Here is a 20,867-nt window from a genome sequence, read left to right on the forward strand (position 1 = left end):
AAAACCAAGCCTGGAGCCAGCCAGCAAAGGGCTCAGGCTTCCCAGAGAGGCTCCTGCACACCCCCAGCGCTGTGCTTGGTCCAGGGCAGGACAAGGTCACCACTTGTGTTGAGGAGGGAAGGCTCGGAGCCTTGCCCAGTGGCCTGGCTTCCTGTGCAGGGCTGCATGACCGCGCCAAGCTGGGGTCTCACCTGCAGGTGCAGGTGGGCAGTGTTAGCTTTGCTGGTTCCCACTGCTGGTGCCGGTGCACTGCACTTTCGGAATGAGTCCATTCTAGCAAAAGTGGGTCTGTTTAACCAGTGCAACTAGGCGATAGCTGAGCTCATGCACAGAGAAGGCCACAGGCACAAGGTGGCCCTTGCCTGGTGCCAGCTGCACACCGTACCTGTGGCTCTTGCAGAACCACAAGTGCGCGGCACCCTGGACATCGCACCCCACGGACGCCTGTGCACTGCCCCTGTCCTGCACACGAAGCCTGCCGTCCCAGGCTCAGGGACAGGTGGCTTGGTCTCCCTAACTCAGGAGGCGGCAGGCAGGGCAGGCCGTGTGGCTGCTGCAGGGTGCAGACTCTAGGGAGCAGCTCTGGAGGCGGCCAGGGAACCACCAGGGCGCGGTGCTGCGTGGGTAACACACCGCACGGCAATCCGCCCGATGGAGGTAGGGCGGGCATCCACGGCCGCAGGAAGCCAGGAACTTTCCTTGCTAGGCAGGGAGGAGCCTGGTGGTCTTCCTGTGTGTGGGCCTAGGGATGAGGCCCCTCCTGCATGCAGACAAGCGGGCACCACAGCCCTGCATCTCCCACACTGGACACAGTGTGGATGCCAGTGCCCTTGGGGAGGCTGGCAGCCTAGAGCTACGGTGGCCAAGCAGAGCTGTGCAGCGGGCAGAGTCCCTTGGCCTCAGCTCCCAGCCCCCTGCAGCTCCCCCCTGCCACCCCAGAGCCTCTCTGGACTCAGCACCAAGCGGCAGGGGGCTGTTCTTAAAGGCGTCATCGGGATGTGTGAGGCCACAGGAAACAGCCCCCAGCTCCCCCACGAGGACAGGTCCTCCCCTCGAACAGAGGCCAGCTGAGGGGCAGCCTGGTGGGCTCCCTCGGGCCTAAGCTCACGGGTCACATGTCCACTCCTTCTGCTGGAGCCCCTCAGCACGGGCCTGCTGGCTGCTCCTGCGGGGCCAAGCACCCGGTGTCCCCTGAGGGCAGCAGCTGCCAGGGAGGAGAGGGGCTCCCCGGGATGGTGGCTTCCCCAGGCTCCCAGCCGCATCCCCTCGCACTCACGCCGTCTGTACAGGCCGCAGCCGGAATGGTGGGGGCAGCACTTCCAGGGGCTGCAGAGCTGCCGCCTCACAAGGGCCGAGCCGGGGACAGGCTCAGGCCCCTTCCAGCAGGGCCGTCTCTGCTGACCCTGGGGGCGGCTCAGAACCCAGAGCTCCAGTGAGCAGATTCTCCTCAGTCAAGTGACGCAGAGCCTGCCCTTGCCGGGGACAAATGCCCGCAGGGAGGCCCAGCACAGCTGGCAAACGGCGTGGAATGAGTGTGGAGTCTTGTGCAAAACTGTGGAAATGATTTTAAATGGAAACGCACAGGGCTTCTGGAAGGAGTGGACGGAACTGTCGCACCTTTGGCCTCGCGATGTGCACGGAGCAGGCAGGGGCAGAACTTACCACCCCCACCCCCCAGCACCCCGGAGAGGCGCCGCAGCACTGCGTCTGCGCTCTGGACTCGGGGCCCAGCTGCAGTGGAAAGCCTCCGCCGTCACGGCAGGGGCCCGGGGGCTGGCGGCACGTGAGACCCCAGTGCGCTCTACTCCAGGTCCCTTGGGGAAGCGGGCTGAGCCCACAGTGCCCAGCACCAAGAGGCCAGCCACGTGGAGAAGTGGAGAAGTGTCCTGCACCCCGGTTCCTGCATGGGGAGGTCGGTGCCCTGGCTCTGTGAAGGGCGGCTCACAGTGCCTGCCTCTTCTTGGGGGGCCGAGGTGGCCGCAGCTCCTGAGGCCCGTGGGCAAAAGGGCAGCTGGCGGAGGGCAGCACGCAGCCGTCGGGGTGATGCGTGAAGAACCAGCAGGCGCGAGTCTTGAAGGTCTCGGAGCTCGATCCCCGCTTGGCCTCGGAGCGCTTCTCCCTCTGCAGTTCACGTCGCCAGTCGCGGATGTGGACTCGGCCGTCCAGAACTGAGGCATGAGCACAGAAGACAGGCCCGGCACGTTACCCCAAACGTCTCACTCACGGGCCTTTGTTACGCGCCACCGCAGGGAGGACTGACAGGGCCAGGCCCACAGAGAGCTTGCGGTGGGGACTGGGGAGTTGGCGGGAGGGACCTGGGAGCTGGGTGAGCGGGGGCCTGCAGGGGGTGAGGAGGGAGCCCCCGCGGCAGGCCCAGGGGACCCCGTGTGGAGCCAGCCTACCTGAGGGAGAACATGGCACAAGGTTGGTTGCTCGTGGCCCCGACCCCTCCCGGTAGACCTGGGGCTACCATGTTCCCAGGCTGTGGGCCCTGCCCAGGCCCAGGGAACCCAGGGCGAGGCCCACACACAGGGACACCTGTGCCAGGGGCTGGTCTTGACGTCTCAGCATTGCTGGTGAGCGGGGAGGGGGAGGGCAGGTCACCCACAGCGTGAGGTACGCTGGGCCCACACATCTCTACCAGCTGAACCCTCCGGGTGCCCACAGCGGTGACAGGGACAGAGCCCTGGGTGCAAGAGGGGCCTGCAGAGCCTCACGGCGGGTGCCAACCCACAGGTGCCTGGGGAACGGGGAGCGGGCACGGGGAACGGAGGGCCGGCTGACCACGAAGCTGGGGGCCGGGGAGCAGGGCAGGCAGCTCCGGGCCACCAGGACCCCGGGGTCAGGCCGAGGCCCCATGCCTCCCTTGGCCTTTCACGCTGTGAAGCCCTAGTGCCACAGGAAAGGCGTCCGAAGCAAGCGAACCCGCCGGGCTTCCCAGCGGTCACGCGGCCCCCACAGCAAGGCGCAGGGCCGAGGGCCTCACTGTGCGTCTGTCCCTAGTGGCCGCCGGCCCTTGAGAGCAGCAAGCACAGCTGTAGGTCAGCTTCCATCTTTTCCCTCCAGAGAAAGGAGCCAGGGAGAGGCGCCGCTCTGTCCCGAGGGAGAGCAGGAGGATCCGTCTGCAGGGACAGCCCGGAGCCCTGTGGCGCCTCCCCGAAAGCCAGAGCTTGTTTTCCCTAACCTGACGCTGGCCAGGCGGCTTTGGGTCACTGCGAGGTGCGCTCACAGCAGCACCAGGCCAGGGAGTGGTTACCAGGGCCCGGAACCCAACTGTGTTCCGAGGGAGCACACCCCCAGGCCCCACGGGGCAGGGCCCGCATGGCCTCTCCACAGGACGGCGGCTGCAGCAGGCCCTCCACGCAGACTTGGGAACCCGACTCCCCGCCGAGACCCCGGGGGTGGCCTGCAGCCTGCAGGGAGAATGGGCCAAGGGAACTTTTAAGCCTGGCAGTGGACATGGAAGACAGGAAGAGGGACGCTGAGAGGGCAGCGGCCAGGCACCAGGGCAGCACTGCCAACCCAACTACACCCCAGAATGCAGGCAGCTCACCGCCAGCCACTCGAAACACCCAACATCCTGGGCAAAAGGTGCCAGGTGCCTGAGGGGCAGACCTCCAGGGGTCAGCCCTGGGAGCGCAGGGTCAGGCTGCGAGCTACCCCAGCTCACTGCCCTCGTGTCCCATCACCCCCGGCTCACTCGGCGCGTCCCCCCAACACCCTCAGGAGCACCAGGCCTGGGGCAGGCGTGGCTGGGGTTGTCCCCAGCTCTGCACTCCCTCAGACCTTGGGCCCGTGTCCCCTCCCACTGACGCATGCAATTGCGGATGGGGCCAGCACCCACTGAGCAGGGCCCATGCAGGCCCCGTCCTCGAGGGCTCCACACCCTGGACTTCTCAGACTGCGGCGCCGCGGCCCCAAGCCTTCACAAGCACAGAAACGTCCAGCACTGGCTGACCCAAATCGCTGCAACCCGCTTCCTTCCTCACCCTCATCAGGAGCAGCCACGTTCACTTAAGAAACAAAACCAGCCTCAGCCAGAGATAAGACTCAGCTTGGGCGCATACTTTCTGCATGACTGCAAGGAGAATGTTTACTTGGCGCTCAGGCCCCAACCCTCCCACTCAGAAGCGGCTCCAAGAATACTGCTGCCCCGACGCGCACCGCACAGGAAGGCCATCACACACATGCATATTTATAACGGTAAGGAAAGACACTCTTCGCGAAATCAAAGACAAAAATGTGCTGGGAAAACAGAAAGAAGAGCGCTCCCTCGGGCCACAGCAAGCACTTTAATTGATTAAAGCTTTGTGGAAGGAAGAGTGGATTCCAGGCACGGCTGCCCAGCTCAGCAACTCCTCCTGGGGGCCCAGCCTCGGCCTACACCAGCCAGACTCGGGCTCTGGCCGTGTCCACAGGTCGCCCAGACCCCGCAGCGCTCCCGCAGAAGGCCAGGGACACAGGCCCAAGGCCACCGCGAGGTCAGCCAGGCCACAGAGGCAGTGAGGGCACAGCTGTGCTCTTGTGCACACTCACACACACACAGGCCATGCGTTCACACACATGCTCGTGGGCCCGTACACACCCATGCTGCGTACACACACACACACACACACACACGTGTGCACACACAACATGCATGCACATCTGCACAGCCCCTCTCGCACGGGCAGTGTGCACACACGTGGGGAGACCGGGAAGAGGAGCAGGTAGCACTCCAACCCTCAGGCCTCGCGTCTGTGGGACGAGGTGCAGAGCTGCACTTCTGTCACCTGCTTGTTCCCAGCCAAGCCTCCGTCCCCAACTCCCAGGGTGACGGCCTGACCACCTGCCTGGCTGCAGCGCAGAGGCAGCAGGGGAGCCGCCTTTCCCTGGCACCCTGCACGCAGGCAGGTGCCGCCTGCTAGCAGACGCCTCATGCAGAGGCTGGTCCTGCACTAGAGCTGCTGCTGCTTCTTACTGAGGCCGTGCAGACTGCACCTGACCCCTGGGCCAGGCTGCGCAGGTCCTCCGGCGGCCACCCTTCTCTCGCGTGTGGGCTCCAGCCCTCGCCCCAGTAAGCGGCCCCATCCTCCCCAGCCTGGCCCCCGTCCTTCCCGAAGGTTTGCCCAATTGCTGTGCTGCAGCCTGAGCCCAAGCAGCACTGCCCAAGTCAAGGTCTCCTGAGTGTCAGTGGGACCAGCTGCACCCCCTGCACGTGGTGACTCAGGCTCAGAGCAAAGCGGAGAGTCCAGAAGACGCCTGTTTCTAAAGACGCACTGCAGTGCACAGGGGTTTGTGTTCAAATACTTCACAAGGAAAGGGAAAGGAGCCCGGGAAGCAAGCACAGCACACTGCAGGGCGAGAAGACACAGGCCCCGGGTTCTTCCTACCATGCCATCTCCTGAAAGCTCACCCCAGAGCTCGGCAGCCCTCTAGCGCTGGGGCCTGGTAGACGCCTCGACTGCCCGGGAGGTCCTTCCGGCCATGCCACAGCCCTGGAATCTCTGGGCACAGGAGCAGCCAGAGCCCAGCCTCGCTGCACTGCGAGGTGCCTCAGCCTCCACTGCGATGCGCTCGCGCCCAGCCCACACGGACGCAGCTCCAGAAGCACCACGTGCAGGTAACCAAAGCCAAGCTGCGCACCCCACCCAGGCAAGTTCTCAGGCGACAGGAGACGCTGCCACCAGGCCTCCCGCCCTGCTTCCTGTGAGGAGGAAGGGAGTGAAGTGGAGGAGGGGATCCTGGCATCCTGGGTCAGAGCTGGCATGGGCTGGGCATGGGCTGGACCAGGGGCTGAGAGGCCAAGCGGGCAGGGTGCTCGTGGCCCGAGGGATGAGGCTGGCGTGGCCCAGGTACTCCCGACGGTCTCAAGCGGAGACCTGAGGCGAGGGGGGCACAGGGACCTGCGGTGGCCGCCCTCACCTTCGAACACCTGGTGGCAGTTGCGCAGCAGTGTCTGCAGGCCGCCGCACTCCCGCTTCAGCCTCCGCAGGGTCGCCCCATCCAGCTGCTGGGCCACTGCCGCCAAGGACAGGCTCTCTGTGGAAGGGTACAGAACTTGGCCAGGCGGCTCCGCCGAACCCCACCAAGCCCAGCCCCACTTCCGGTGCTTCAGTCCCACGAGTGCTCAGCAGGTGGCCCTGGCACCTTTAGTGAATCCACAGCACACTCTGGGACGAGTGCGGCATCGCCTGGGCAGCAGGCACAGTGCGGTCCCTCCTGATGGGCAGCCTGGGCCTCAGGGGCACTGCCAGAGCCTGCTGCTGGCCCACAGGGGACAGTGGCTGCTCCAGGCAACCAGGGCAGCTGGCGGAGGGCCAGGGGTGAGGTGTGACAGGACTCAGCTGCCCAGGGACCGTCTCTACCACTGGGGACTTCTGCTTCTGGAACCTGCGTTCCTGTCAAGCTCCCTCATCAGGAAGCCTAGTGGCAGTGAGGTGAGTTTAGTACCAGAACCTCGAACTCAACGCGAGACCAGGGGTGGTCTCCCTGCGTGCATCTGCCAAGAACCTCCTGTACCTCACCTGTGCCTTCCACCTGCCCGCAGGTGAGCGTGGACCAGGGCCCCGCAGCACCTCCCACCCCGTCCTCACTGCAGATCTGAGCGTCTGCCCAGCCCAGGCCCAAGGGTAGCTGCTCCTGTCCTCCCCGATAAAACCCTCCCAAAGCCCAGCCCACCCTCCAGGCCACCTGGCCACCGCCTCTGAGCTGTCCTGGGAGCAGGTGGGGGTGTGAAGAGGAGATGACACATGGTCCCAGAGCCTGCCCTGCCACATCAGGTCCTGCCGCACGAGGAGGTCAGCGTGACCTGCACAGGGAGACGCCCAGGCGACAGATCTGACAGGCAGCGGTCCTGTGCCCGAGGGCAGGCGTGTGGGTGGTGAAGCCCAATGACCACAGGCCCTACAGGCCACTGCATCCCTGCAGGCTTGCCTGGGGCCGGGCAGGACAGGACGAGGCCACCTCTCAGAGCCACCTCTGTCCAGGGTCTGCTCCTGGGATTTTCTGTCCCCAGCGGGAGCCAGTGCCTCCACCATTCACATCACCTCAAGGGACAGGAAGGTCAAAGTGCAGCAGAAGTTCCTCTCCTGCCAGGATTTACAGACCCACCGGCGTCCAGTCCGCACTCACACTGCCCAACCCTCAGCCTGAGCGAGGGCCGCTCGGGGCTGGGTTACTTCTGGAGGGGAGCATGAGCCGTGGGTCTGTCCTCACCAGCGCTTGAGATGAGACAGGGTGAGAGGAGGGGGGAAACTGGACCCTGCAGCCACAGATGAGGACCACGAGCCGCGGGCAGAAGGGGCCGCCGCCACGGCCCTGAGCTGCCTACGCTGCGCTCCTTGCCGTCCTCCTGTCCCCAAACTGCCAGCTGCAGGAGCACCTCTGTGAGGCTCCACTCTGCGAATGGCCCCACAGCGCCCTCTGGCGGCCAAACTCGCAACTCCAGCATCCCTCCCAGGAGAAGCCCTGCTCCTTGAGGCGGCCTGAGGTTTTTTTAAGGCACTGAAATCAACGTTTTAGTGAATGTAACGGCAACTCATCCTTCGGCCCCTCACTCTTGAATGGCACTAGTCGCTCACGAGGACAATCAGATGCAGCTGCTTCCTTTATCAAAATGGATTCTTGCATTTTGGCTACCTCATGGAGAATTACGGATCAAACTGAGTATTCTCAAATTCCAGCCATGTATTTGAGGGGAAAGGGCATTTTCCTGCTCCAAGGAACATGTGTTCCCGCCAAGTAATTTCTGCACGTTGAAAATGAGCGGCCCTGGCCCCTGCCCCACGTCTGTAAGGCGGACTGAGAGCCCAGCCTCAGCTCCCTCCTCAGCTCCCTTGGGCAGCAAGGCCGCTACACCAACCTCCGGTCTCCGGCACAGGTGGCCACGAAGGACCCGCATGTGCCTGCCGGTGATACAGCCAGGCACGGCCTGGGCACCGGGCGGCCTACCTCCTCCATTCCAGGTCTTCCAAGTCCCCTCCTGCGGGCTTCCTGCGCTGGGCTTCTTTCCGCCTAACAATAAATTCGCCACTTGCAAAACCACTTGGTCGATAAAGTCTCGAGGGAGGGCGGCACAGTTCCTCACGCGTTCCACCTTTTCTCGAGGGTGGAATCCAGGCACCCAGGGGCCCCCAGCCCGGGCCTCGGCCCCATCCTCAGGAACTGGGGCCTCAGGGTTACACTGAGCTCCGGTGTCCAAGGCTCCGCCGCCACCTGGGTGACCGGCACTGCAGGCAGCAGCCTGGGGTGCAGGACAGGGAGGCTCCCTGCCAGACAGGCCCCGCCTGCTGTGGATGTACTGAGCCCTCTGCTCATCCATGCCAGCTTCCGCGGCAGGAGGGTATATCCTGGACTTCCCAATGAGGCAGACCTGCATTTGCAAAGAGCAAGTGTCTTAGCTGGCTCACATGATATGCCAACCTTCTCCACGGATTCTTCTGGAATACAGATTACATAAATAGAGATTATCAGCTACCAAAAAAAACCACTTTTTTTTTCCAGTGGGGAGATGGAACCCAGGGGCTGGCTGGCACGTGAGACGGCAATCTCTACGGCTGAGTTACACCTGCAGCCCTAACATAACCAGAGTAAAAGTCCACAGCTATCTTATCACACAGACCTTCACAGCTCTCCCGGGGGGGGGGGGGGTCCAAGCTAGGGCTCACAGCACCGAGCTCAGTGGCTGCCCTGCTCTGATCAGGTCCCTGGGGCAGCACAGCACCACAGAGGACTCAGGAGCAGCCAGCAGGGGCTGTGAGGGGGCGGGCTCTGTGACAAGCCTGCCGCAGCGAGGGCCCGGGGCACCTGCAGGGTGCTTGGTACAGAAAGCTGGCCATGGGCGTGAGCCACCCGCCTCTGTCCCGAAGTGCTGCTGGGGGCGGGGGTTCCTCCTGCACTCCATCTGGGCATCAGCCACTGCGCCAGGGAGCAGCGGATCAAAGAAAGCAGATCCGTATCAGAGCCACTCTGCCACCCGCTCCGAGTGGCTTCAGCTTCGCGTCAGGAACACAGCAGCGCCCAGCGCATGTTCAGCCCCAGCAGACATCTGCTGAGTGTGCCAGGCTCACCCCCGCTCTGCCATCGGTCCCTGAGCCATCCAGATGTGAGTGCACTGAGGCTCAGAGACCCAGTGACCAGCAACAGCCCCCAGCGGCAGGGAAGACAACAGCAGGTACAGAGTCAAAAGCGGCTCTGTGCCCGGCCCTAAGCTTTCCTGTACCCGCTTGGTGGAAGGGATCCGAAGGCAGTCCTCCTCCACGTGGAAGCCGCAGGCCCGGCCCACCTCCTGGATGAAGTCCAGGTACTCTCGGTACTGCGTCTTCTGGCTCTGCCTGCGGCAGTACCTGCCAACGAAGTCGAAGAAGCAGCAAGGCAGCACGAAGAACCGGCAGCGGTAGGAAGACCTGGGAGGGGCCGAGCACACACACAGGCTCGCACAGGCTCGCCCGGAAGCGGCAGAAAGCTGAGCGGCAAGGGTGCCGGGCAACGTAAGCACGTCTGTGCCTGGTTTGTTATATGAAAATGAATCTCAGCCTCCCCAGCTGGATCTGCAAGAGCGACGCAGCACAGCACGTCCTTTCAATAACAGGAATCTAGTTGTTTACAAAAGCTAAGTTCCCACCACAGTTATTCTTGTAAACTGTGATCTGAATTTTCTGAAGCTGCCTGAGAGTTCAGTGATGATACAGAAACCCAGCGGTAGGCACAGCAAGGGCTGACCATAGTTTAAAAAATAAAACAGGTGGAATTTCCTTTAAACTTAACCCGTACACCCAACGAAACACCATTTCAACAGGCTGAACTGCCCATGCTTCCAGGGTGGCTCCACCCGACAGCGTGTGTAAGGCAAGGCGCCCTGCTGCCTTCCGGGTGCCCCCTCTCCTCCTCACCTGGCTGCGATGACGGGGATCCAGGGCGTGAGCTCATCAGAATGGTTGCCGATCAGCCAGTCAGCGTCAGGGAAGAGGGTCTGGTCGCTCGGGCGGATCGCGTCTTCCTTAGGGAGCAGCACAAAGCAAGACGAGATCATGGCGTCTCACGAGCCTCAGGGTAGGGCCACCCGCGGCACCACCTCCCTGGACCCGAGCACCTCTGGGTCACCAAAAGCAAGGAGGTGACGCCCGTCAGGGTCGGCCTTTGAGGGCTCAAACCGCAGGCTGCAGTGCAGGGTCACCCCTGGAGAAGCTCCGGCCCTGTGGGCACTCATCTTTGGCGATTAGAAACGTGCTTTTTATGTGAGCACAGGAAGGATGTTCAGGAGAGATGGGAAGTGTGACCTGCGACCCGGCGGAATACGGAAGTTACAAGCAGCCGCGGGCAGGCCCTGCCATCTCCCAGGGGAGCCGGCTGCAGCAAGGGCAAGTGCAGGAAGTGACGCAGGCGAGAACGCGCGAGTCCCACAAAGCTGTTGCCTTTGCACCTGTCCCACGCTGCCCTCTGACTCCCGCAGCTCGCCACGGGCTCCCCAGAGCACGGAGAGGGGCGAGAGGCCACGCCCAGCCACACCGAGCCCAGAGGGGAAGAGCACGCAGAGCCACGCTCTCACTGCCACGGCCTCCTGCGGCCACCAGGCAGGCAAATGAGAATGGAAACCGTATAGTCGTTCTGGTTCTTAAGCGACACGATCCTCTATTTACGAAGATGTTAAAAAACAGAACACAACGTTGTTTGACCAGTTAAGTACATAACCTAGAGTTGAAAAAATAAACCTTGATTCTCATTCATTCTAGGTTTAAATGTGCCAGTTTGTCCTTTTGGTGCTTCAATGAATTGAGACACAACTTACACTCCAGTAACTGCCGCAGTCACACTACCGCCAGCTGGGCACACAGCCCTGCCCACCTCAGACAGCGCGTCCCCTGACGTCGTGACCGCGACTAGCGCAGCATTCCCACTGTACACACAGCTTCTCAAGACCAAGAGAACCTGCGCTCTCCACAACGCTGCTGTTATAAACACGCACTGTTCTCCTAACACTCTTGCTCACAATCAAATGAGGCTTTGCAAAGAAGAGAGATTTTGAAAGGAAATTGTGTGCATGACTGGCCTGTGAATTTCTAGACGACCCCTGTATGGAAGCCACTCCACTGCATCGGGAGGAAATCCTTTACTGGGAAACCCATGTACCTGCTGACAAAACTACTCCCGTATGACGTCGGTGGTCCCTGGGCCAGAAGCACCACAAGGTGCTTGACATTCCAGTAAGCCACACAGGCACTGAGACCAGGGACAATGAGATAAACCCAGGAGATCAGAAGCACAACTCCCAGCAATGGCCTGCCCTACCTGTGCACTCAGGCAGGGCTTCTGCAAGCCAGAGAAAAGCTGTGGCGGCCACCAGGACCTCACGCTGCTCCTACGGCACCGCACACGGCCTAGCCCTCACCTCGCCTAATTCAGAGCCAATCTGCTGTGTGTGTAAGAATCTACACTCTGCAGGGACCTGCAGAGCCTCGCAGCACACCTGCCAGCTTACCCACCTTTTTCAAAGCTGAACTTCATGTACACTCACTATGAAGTGTAAGTATATAAGCAATCATAAAACAGCAAAACGTAAGTAATGAATAAATAAAGGGGGATGTAAGGCAGCTACAGTGAGCTTCTGGTCCTTTAATCCTTTTCTTTTTTTGCAATATTATTCTCAGTTTTATTTTTTTTAATTTTTTTGTCTTTTTGAGACAGGGTTTCATTATGCACCTCAGGCTGGCCTTGAACTCACAGCAATCCTCCTGCCTCAGCCTCCCGAGTGCTGGGATTATAGGCATGAGTCACCATGCCTGACTTATTCTCAGTTTTACTGGATTCTTTTTTTTTTGGAACTGGGAATTGAACTCAGGACCTCACACTTGCCAGGCAGGTGCCGTGCTGCTGAGCTATATCGCTGGCCCTATTCTCAGTTTTAAAAGGTGAGGCAGCCAGGTGTGGTTGTGCACGCCTGTAACCCCAGCACTCAGGAGGCTGAGGCACAAGGATCAGTGCAAGTTTGAGGCCAGCCTGGGCTACAAAGTGAGCTCAAGGGCAGCCTGAACTGCATAGTGAGACCCTGTCTCAAAAGGACAAAAAAAAAAAAAAGTCAGGCATAGTGGCACATACCTGGAATCCCAGCACTTGGGAGACTCAGGCAGGAGATCACTGAGTTTGAGGCCAGCCTGGGCTACAAAGTGAGTCCAAGGCCAGCCTGAACTGTTTTCAAAAAATAAAAAAAAAAAGCCTCAAAAATTTTGTTTTCTACTTACAGATGAAATGAAAATACCGGCTGCTCCTTTCAAGTTCCCATGTGGGTGGCGTGTGGGGCAGGGGTGGTGGAGGAGGAGCCACTGCTGCAGCTGGCTGCTGTGCACCTGTGCCCATTGCTTTCCGCCCTCTCCTTGGAGTGCTCCTGACACCCACCCGGAACAGCTAACCCACACTCTGCCCTCCTGCCAGTGGGGGTCTGACCTGTTACAGCCACCAAAGGTCCTGAGGAAGCCTGGCAGCTGGGCAGAGGCCGCACTGCAGGAAGTACAGCTGCGCACACAGTGCCACTGCCCTCCTGCAGCTTCCCTGCAGGCTGAATGTCTGTACGAGCCGCCTGGAAGAGCATGCAAGGGACACACGGCACAGGCTCTGCCCCAGCAGCAGCCGGCAGCCCGCATGGAGCCACAGGCTCAAGGGCCGGAGGCCAGGATGACCAATGGCAGTGGGAAGCCTCAAGTTTCCCTGTCTGATTTCAGTCTCACACTAGGTGGATGTGCACGGTGAGGATGCCACGCCAACTACACAGAGACGGGCATTCCCTCAGGTCCACGCACGGGCAGCGCCAGTACCTCTAGCCGAGTGTGTGGTCCATACATGTCCCAGATTTTCCTTCTTCGGACATCGATCCCTCTTCCTGGATGCTGAAACAACAGTTTCAGTTTAAGAGGTCACAGGTTAAATTCCACACTTGATCTTAGCCAAGAGGCCGAGAAGCGATAGATAAATTCACTGTATCCCCATAAAGCAGCAGGAACCAGGAAAAGCTCGGCCACCAGAAGCGGGCACGGGAGCCCCTGGTGTTTGTGGATGGTACGCGCAGTCTCAGCCCTACAGGCCCTGGCAAGGCGGGAAAGAACCTGAACCCTGCAGAAGTCGCTGCGAGTCTTCAAGGGACTGCAGGGGCCTTGGTCTAGGACAGCGCCGAGGGAGTCCCGTGACAACCTGAGGCAGCTCTCCATTCCCTGTCTGGGTCAGTTGCGGGGCAGGACGGCTCTCCCTGCAGCTGCCCCCCCCCCCGCCCCAGTGGCTCTCCCAGGAACCCCACTTCTCCCCATGGAGGAAGGAGGGGTCTCCAGCAGTGCCCTCACCCCAGCTCCCGAAGCCCCACAAGTGACCGGCGCCTGGCATCAGCACATCGTCCTCATACACGCGTGGCAGGCGCCTCCCACCCCGCTCGCGTGCCCACAGCTGTGCTCACTGCCCCCAGCGCCGGCCAGCTGAGTCCCGACCCTCCGGAGAGGCCTCAGAGCCCACTTACCCCTTCACTGCACAGGATGTGGGCCAGGAGGCCGTTCCCGCACCCCAAGTCCACAAAGGACTGCCTGGCGCTCACGCCCCGCTCGGCTCGCTCCTCTTCCCACAGGATCTGAGGCACGGGAAAGGCACAGCAGGGCCAGCTGCTAACTCGCCCTGCGCAAGGGAGACCCACACCCACACCCAGACCCCACCGGGCTGGCGAACTGCACTCCTGGGGAGGGTGGAGAGGCCTCGTCTGAGGGCCTGGGCCGCCTGCCAGGTGACTCACATAGGCCTGCCCTCTGCCTGGAGGACGCTGGGCCCAGGCACCGCCCGAACTGAAGTTAATTTGCCCATCAGGAGTCCACACTCAGGGCTGGAGTACAGCTGAATACTAGAACATACGCCCAGCCACTCCTCCCCCACCGCTGCCCGCAACCCTCTCCCCACACCCCCCACCTACCCTACTCCAAGCCCAGCAAAGGAGGCCACACTCAAGTAGTTATCTGTGGGCACTGCTTTATAGCTAGGATAGTTTCTTCACGCTTTCTCTATGTCCTTCAAGTTTTGTATATTTATGCCAGGCATGGTGGTGCATGCCTGTAATCCCAGCACTCAGGAGGCTGAGGCAGGAGGATCGTTGTGAGTTTGAGACTAGCCTGGGCTACAAAGTGAGCACAAGGCCAGCCTGAACTGCATAGCGAGACCCTGTCTCAAAAAGACCAAAAAAACCCAAAAGTTTTATATACTTTGATAATCAAAAACATGCTATTTCTAAACCATCTAAGAGAAATTCCAAATTGAAGGGAAACTTGAAATTATTTAGTCCAAACATCTAGTAAATGAGACAGACAATCAGGATTAGGGTACTAAGTTAAAGTCACAGCCGCATTTGGCGGACTGCTGAGTAGCTAAGGAAAGGTCTGGGGACAGAGACACTGAGGCTCCTCTGTTCCTCCTTGGCCGCTGTGAACCACAGGCCAGTCCAGCCTGCACTCTTACAGTTCAGCCACACAGTTCAAACCTGAGTTACATGCACACAAAAGGACTGCGCGAAGTGGAACGGGCACCCCCTAACCAAGTGGGCAGACAGCCCGTGACCACGCAAGCTAGGGAGCTAGTCAATGTGCCTCACTGCTTGTGGTCTCCGCCTGCAGCAACCCCCATGCACTCCACGTAAGTGTGAACACCGCAAACGTGCTTACCAGCAGGTATGCAGCGATAGCCACGTCTTCATACACAAACTTTTCAGGATCAGTTACCTCAGGCCACACCTGAAAGTTTTTTGAGAGCAGATGTAAACTGTTACTCAGTCACCCCATTACTGCACAAGACTTAAGTACCCCCAAAAAGCATAACTCAAACTGAAGGGATCATACAATAAAATAAAAACTGTCAGCCCCTTCCAAAAGTACAAATTTACAATTGATTTCTTTCTTTCTTTCTTTCTTTCGTCTTTTTGAGACAAGGTCTCACTATGCAGTTCAGGCTGGTCTTGAACTTAGTATGTAGCCCAGGCTGGCCTTGCACTTGCCACGATCCTCCTGCCTCAGCCTCCCGAGTGCTGGGATTACAGGTGTGTGCCACCACACGGGGCTCTACAATGGATTTATGATGAGACATAAAGACACACAAAATTACCGTGCTTCATGTGTGTAACAGGACGTGTCAGTACTCTGCAACACAAGGTGAAGCCTAGGCCTAACACGATGCTCATGGAGGCATCTCAGGCTGCATAGCTGCACCAAGGTGCAGCCTTAGTGCTAAACCACAAATGTGCAGAACGGACACTTGGCAGAAGAGGAAAACCCAGAGACCAATGTGTAACGCTGAGACATTGCCGGCAGAGTGCATAGCCCAACTCAGGTGAACCACCTCACTGTGAACAATTTAAAAACCTATGAAAATGTAAGCACCTTCCTGAAGGTTCCGAGCAGCAAGCAGGACGGGGAAAGACCCCGGCGCAGAGGCTGTGAGCGAGCACAGCCCAGCTGCAGGCGGCCCGCCCACAACCCCCAAGGTACACCAGCATCGCGCACCGTCACTGCTTCAAGCCCGCAGCTTTTGGGGTGCTCACCGCAACAGGTGACTAGTTAAAGGAGATGTTCTCATGAAATTTATTTCCTTTTGGGAGTACAGTATGTTCTTTTGCACTCTAGCTTTTCATGTTTTCTTACAAATCTTAAAATTCATAGTAAAAATTTATATGTAATTAACAACTAATTCAATATTCAATTATTTTTAAATTAAAATTCCCTCATTGGTCTATTGAAAGAAATAATGTCCAAAAAAAGAGACAAACCTGTCCCCTTCCTGCTGCATCTGCCACGGTCAGGCTGTCTGCAACCCTGAGGCCGCTACGGCACAGCCTGCGGCAGCTACTGCCGAACAGCCGCGTCTGGACCTGGGTCTGGATCCCCGTCTGCATCTGAGCAGAACGAGCAGAGCCCCACGACGCGGTTCGACGGTCACGTCACCTCACTTAGCAGGGGCGCCGGGGCCCCCAGCCTCACCTTCACCATGTCTCTGTACTTCTCCTTGAGCTCCTGGTACAGCGCACTGTACCTCGAGATGGAGACAAGGGAGAGGGTGCTCCTGAACTCGCTCTTCCTGCTGGCCACGCACCACCGGGCCAATCGGCCCAGCAGCTCTGCTCCCAGCCAGGCGGGTCTGGGGTGGATAACTCCGTCCGACTGCCACTTCTCTGGACAGAAAATCAAAACAGATATGAACCTTTAAAAGTAAGAAAAATATGAGTAAGCAGGGCTGGTTTTCATTTTTAGCTTTAAATTACATGTTTATTTACCAAAAAGAAGAGAGCAGAAGCTCTTTACTATAAAATATTTGACCAGAAACCCCACAACCATCGGGGGCAGTTACAGATGCGTCCTCTACTAGAGAAGGGCACGCTGCGCACAGAGCGAAGCCCTCTCCGGAGTCTGGAAGTGTGGCTTCCTGCCCGCGGCTTTGCTCTGCTCACTTCCTCCCTGGTGGGGTCAGAGCCCCCCACGCCCGAGGCCCTGTGCACACGTGTGCTAAATGAAAGAACAGAAGCCCACAGCCCACGGAGTGTGGTGGACCCAGCCAGGTAACAGCACCCCATCGCTAGGCCTGCAGATGGGCAGCACGCTGGAGAGAGTGTCAAGCTTGTTAAGCCCTAAAAAAGGCTACAAGAAAGGAAGTGATGTTCAAGATGGGTCCCGAAGGACACCCAGGGCAAGGCTGTTGGGGAAGAGAAGCTGTGGCGGGCTGGGGACAAGGGTGAGTGGCTGGTTAATCTGACGAGAGCTGGGACTTTCTGCCAGCAGGGCAGATCAGAGGGACACCGTCCAGTCCCAGCAGAGTCACCTCCAAGGCACATCAGAGCCAGCAGGGGCTGGGGAGGTCCTGCTGCCTCCACTGCCTGCTGGGCCCCCAGAGTGGAGGTGGCTCTGTGGACAGGGCTGGCCTTCTCCTCCCCTGGCCTCACTGTCCTTTCCCCTCGACCCCAGAGGCCCACAGGCCTGCTCCCCATTTGCTCAGGCTTCCTCCTGGATGTTACCTTCTCCACATGCCTGACAGGCATCAGGCACATTGCTGCCATTGTTAGCATGGGTCCCTGGATCAGAGCCATGCCACACTCTCTGCACAAGCCCAAATACCACACAGGCTCAAGGTACTGGTTAAACCACCCTTACATAAGCACTTCTGTCCTTGTCAGTCTGCTGCCACTGTGACAGAATCAACTTCAAGGAGGAAGCTTTGTTCCGGCTCACAGCCTCAGGGGTTTAGTCCACGGTCAGCAGCTCCACTGCTTCCGGCCAAGGTAAAGCAGAAACATCATGGTGGCAGGGCATGGTGAAGGAGGCAGCCAGGAAGGGGTGGGGGAACAGCCAGGGAGGAAGGGGTTGGAGTAAAATATACCCTTCGAAGGCACAAACCTAGGTACTGGCTTCTTCCACCTGGCCCCATTTCCTAACAGCCCACTCAGCTACAAACTCACTCATGGATAATTCACTCAGGGAAGTCAGACTCAATCACTTTCCCAAAGCTCACCAGCACCCAAGCCCTCAAAACAATGAGCTGAACATACTCTGTGGGAGGCACCACCTGCTCCTCATAACCATGCTGCAGACGCGACAAAGAGCGCCAGGCCTGGACCAAGCTTGGTGCCAGAACTGCGTCCCTGCACCCGTCAAGGCCAAGTAGAATGCGGACTCAGGATGCCAGCCAGGCTGCAGCCCATACACACACGACCAGCACCAACAAGAACCAGCACAGAGACGTCAATGAAGACCCACTCCTGCTGATCAGTGGGTCAAGACCACACAGCAGAGAATCAGCTGTCCAGGTCTTACCATTCTGCTTGGCTGTGACTGAGCTGAATTTGATACACATTGCTCGTCTTAACCTCCAAATTCCCCTCATCATCTTCTTCCAGAGGTAGGAAAGTTACGGTTCCATTTGGGACATCTGGGGAAAAAAAAAGACAATGACCACAGATTGCAATGGCTTAGCTGGGTGTCTCATCAGAGCAGAATGGACAACAACAGTAAGTATATCAGGAGGCTTCCCTCCCTCAGAGACTTCCTGGGGGGAGGAGTGGGAGCTCTGTGCTTATTTACTGGTACAGCCCAACACCGAGAGAGAGGGAGGTGCGCAGCAGCTTCTCTTAGCAGCCACACATCCCCAGAGCTAAGAGAAGAGGGAGCCACATGGGCTGGAAAGAACGCGGCCTCTGCCCTAGCTGCATGTTGCCAGGTGACCTTGATCTTCTGACACAGGCACCACAGAACACTGCTCAACCACAAGAGTCTGGTTCAGGACACTATACAGGGTTCCAGGCATTCCTAACCCAGGGACCCATCTTTGCAGAGCCCTCCTCTCAGGGACTCTGCACACACCTTCTCATCAAAATGCCTGCAGAGCAACTTATTCCTAAGGCGAATTATGGCGTTATATCTGTTTGGTTGTATGAAGTTCTACCTCCAAAATCAACAGTTTACTTCCGATATAAAAAACGAGCAGTATCAAAGTTAACGATGAGCACATGCCTCCATTCACAAAGTGAGTATACACAATCTAAATCCACCTTCCACAGAAGGCAAAACCCCCCAGCAGTTTGCTACAGTAGCAATAGGAAACTCATTTGCTGCTGATAACGTTTGAGGCGGGGAGTGGCTGAAGACTCAAGGTCAGCAATGCTCAGAATAAGCGTCTGGAATTTGACAAACACTGAAAACTGGTACATTCCCAGCCATCCGACTGCCATGCTCTTTCACATCGGTCTTTCAACTGTCTCCTTTTATCATTCAACAACCACTGTATCCTTCACTTTCTCCCTGAAGCCTTCCAGATACCAGCCTTTCCAATCAGTTATCGCACCCTCTGTCCTAAGAACATACACTGTATTTCCATACACCCCTCTCAAAAAACAATCCAAAACCTACAACCCCTCTAGAAAATGACAAAAGAAGTGGCCTACTAGGTGCCTTTGGAACCTTTTCACTGACCCGAGGTTCAATGAATGCGTTTTAATCTAACTGCACCCTCCCACTATCAAATATGTTCTTACCCTGCAAGACTATTTCTCTCCTCGGAGCTGTAACCAAGCAATGCGGGCTCTTTTTCGGAATGACAGTTCTTAGGACCAGGTCGAGTTCATGCGGTGCCTCTGACTGCGATCCTGCTCCGGAGCACGTGAGGAATGACAGCATCTCCGGATGGCTGTAGACAAGACTTTGGGAAAAACGGTTCCAGAGCGAATCCAGATCTGCGGCGGGGTGGTCCTCCTCCCCGCCTCCAGGCCTAAGGGGCTGCCCAGGGTTCTCGGCAAGGAAGGGAGCCGCGGCTGCTTCCCTCTGCTCCTTCCCCTGTTGGCGCTGATCCTGGGTGTCTTCATGTCTGCGACAAGCTGTGCCTTCCTCCGGTCCTAATTCCGGCCTGGGACCGGGATACCCCTCGACAAGACCGGGGCCAGGTTCCTCCTGGGGCCCGCATAAGGCCGCGTCCCACTTCTGATCCGGGCCCGCGCTCGGCCTGGGACGGCGGGGCTCGGCCGCGGGCAGTGTAGCGCTTCGGCGGGCCTCCAGACGGGCGCCGCATAGCCGCTTATTGGCCACCTGCGGCCTCTCCAGCCACACTGCCACTGCCGCCCAGAAACCTCCAGGGAGCAGCCCGCCAGGGTCGCTCACCAACTCCCGGCCCACTTCCGCCATGGTACACCTGCGACGAGAGCTCGGACACCGGCGCAGTTGATGACGCACTTCCGGCGGTCGGTGGCGGAAGCGGAAGGAGACGCGATGTGTGGCTTTACCCGCCGAGGTATTTTCCTGTGCTCGCTTTTGCGGCCTTTGGCTGAGTTTAATCTGTATTTTCCCCGAGCCTCTAGTCAGAGTCATGGGTGCGTAATAGTAACGTGGTCACAGCAGGCTTTTGCAGGAGAATCTGGAAGCGGTATAATTATGGACTCATTCACGTCCCGCAGGATAGCTGGAACCCCAGAGATAAGAGTGGTGAGAGACTTACTACTGCAGTTAAGAGAGTTACCGGCTGCTCGGGGACCTGCGCTCACCACTCCCCAAACAAACACAAGAGGCCATTTATTTGGGGCGAAGAAAAAAGGCTTTATTTGAAGCTAGTTCCGAGAAGATGGAGGAGTTTCGTATTGTCACAGGGTCACAACCGTCTCCCTTTCCCACTCCCCTCCCTCTCCGGTGGAAGAGAGACTGGATTTTGGCTTGGTAGGGCCAGTATCTGGGCGGAGGAGCGGAGAGGGTGGCAGCTATGCCCTCGGCCTGAGGGAATGTAAGTGGCTTATCTCTAAAGGAAGAACATTCCAGCCTTTTGACGTTCCATTTTGCCCACCCGTCACAAGCGGACCTGGAATAACGAGGAAGCTCGTGGGTTGCCTTAGGGAGACAGGTATATTCATATTGGAAAACAGTCATGTACAGTAGGCACATTTCTAGCATGCTAGTTCCAGATCATACTTCTTCATACATGGAATGTTCAAAAACAGTGGCCAGAAATGCTCCCCAAGATAGAGGATTTAGCATTATAATGAGACTCTAATGGGTACAGGTCACTCTAGGTGACCCAGAAGAATGACAGGGCAATCTTGGATGTGGGTTGGTTTAAACTGGTTCAGCATGACCTTCTCTGGGGGTAGTCTTATCTGACACACAAGAACAAAAGCCAACATAAATGGACATTGGCAGTCATTTAAATGAGTGCCAGTTCCTTCAGCTGTAAGCACTGCGTGTCCCAGGAGTGCTCAGTCTCGGAGAGATTTGCACACTGCCACCTGAGCCTACGTCACCAGCCTCTGCTCTGCAGGATTGCACTGAAGTTCCAAAGGCCCCAAAGGTTCATTCTTTTTGCAACAGGAGACCCTTGGCTGGGATTTTGCCCTGCCCTAAAGACTCTGTGAA

At 58.3% G+C, this 20,867-nt stretch overlaps 1 protein-coding gene across 1 annotated transcript; it reads right to left on the reverse strand.

Annotated features, from left to right (window-relative positions):
• Positions 1–1,548: 1,548 nt before the first annotated feature.
• Positions 1,549–19,700, reverse strand: Trmt44 (tRNA methyltransferase 44 homolog (S. cerevisiae)). The gene is made up of 11 exons (XM_005408776.2): positions 19,010–19,700; positions 17,793–17,907; positions 15,969–16,188; positions 14,661–14,729; positions 13,478–13,585; positions 12,789–12,860; positions 9,873–9,979; positions 9,203–9,386; positions 7,933–8,353; positions 5,905–6,021; positions 1,549–2,168 (listed from the first exon to the last, which is right to left on the reverse strand). The coding sequence occupies exons 1-11, from the start codon at positions 19,650–19,652 to the stop codon at positions 1,942–1,944; spliced, it is 2,283 nt and encodes a 760-aa protein (XP_005408833.2). The 5' UTR covers positions 19,653–19,700; the 3' UTR covers positions 1,549–1,941.
• Positions 19,701–20,867: the final 1,167 nt, after the last annotated feature.

The sequence above is a fragment of the Chinchilla lanigera genome, unplaced genomic scaffold (assembly GCF_000276665.1).
Source record: "Chinchilla lanigera isolate Chin_1 unplaced genomic scaffold, ChiLan1.0 scaffold00113, whole genome shotgun sequence".
Lineage (NCBI taxonomy): Eukaryota > Metazoa > Chordata > Mammalia > Rodentia > Chinchillidae > Chinchilla > Chinchilla lanigera.

Excerpts from the sequence above, each read along its gene's own strand:
- Trmt44 (XM_005408776.2), bottom strand. The coding sequence starts at position 19,652 with ATGGCGGAAGTGGGCCGGGAGTTGGTGAGCGACCCTGGCGGGCTGCTC. Across the intron at positions 13,586-14,660 it reads CTATCGCTGCATACCTGCTG|ATCCTGTGGGAAGAGGAGCG; the intron begins GTAAGCACGTTT and ends CCCGTGCCTCAG. Across the intron at positions 2,169-5,904 it reads CTGCCACCAGGTGTTCGAAG|TTCTGGACGGCCGAGTCCAC; the intron begins GTGAGGGCGGCC and ends CTCATGCCTCAG.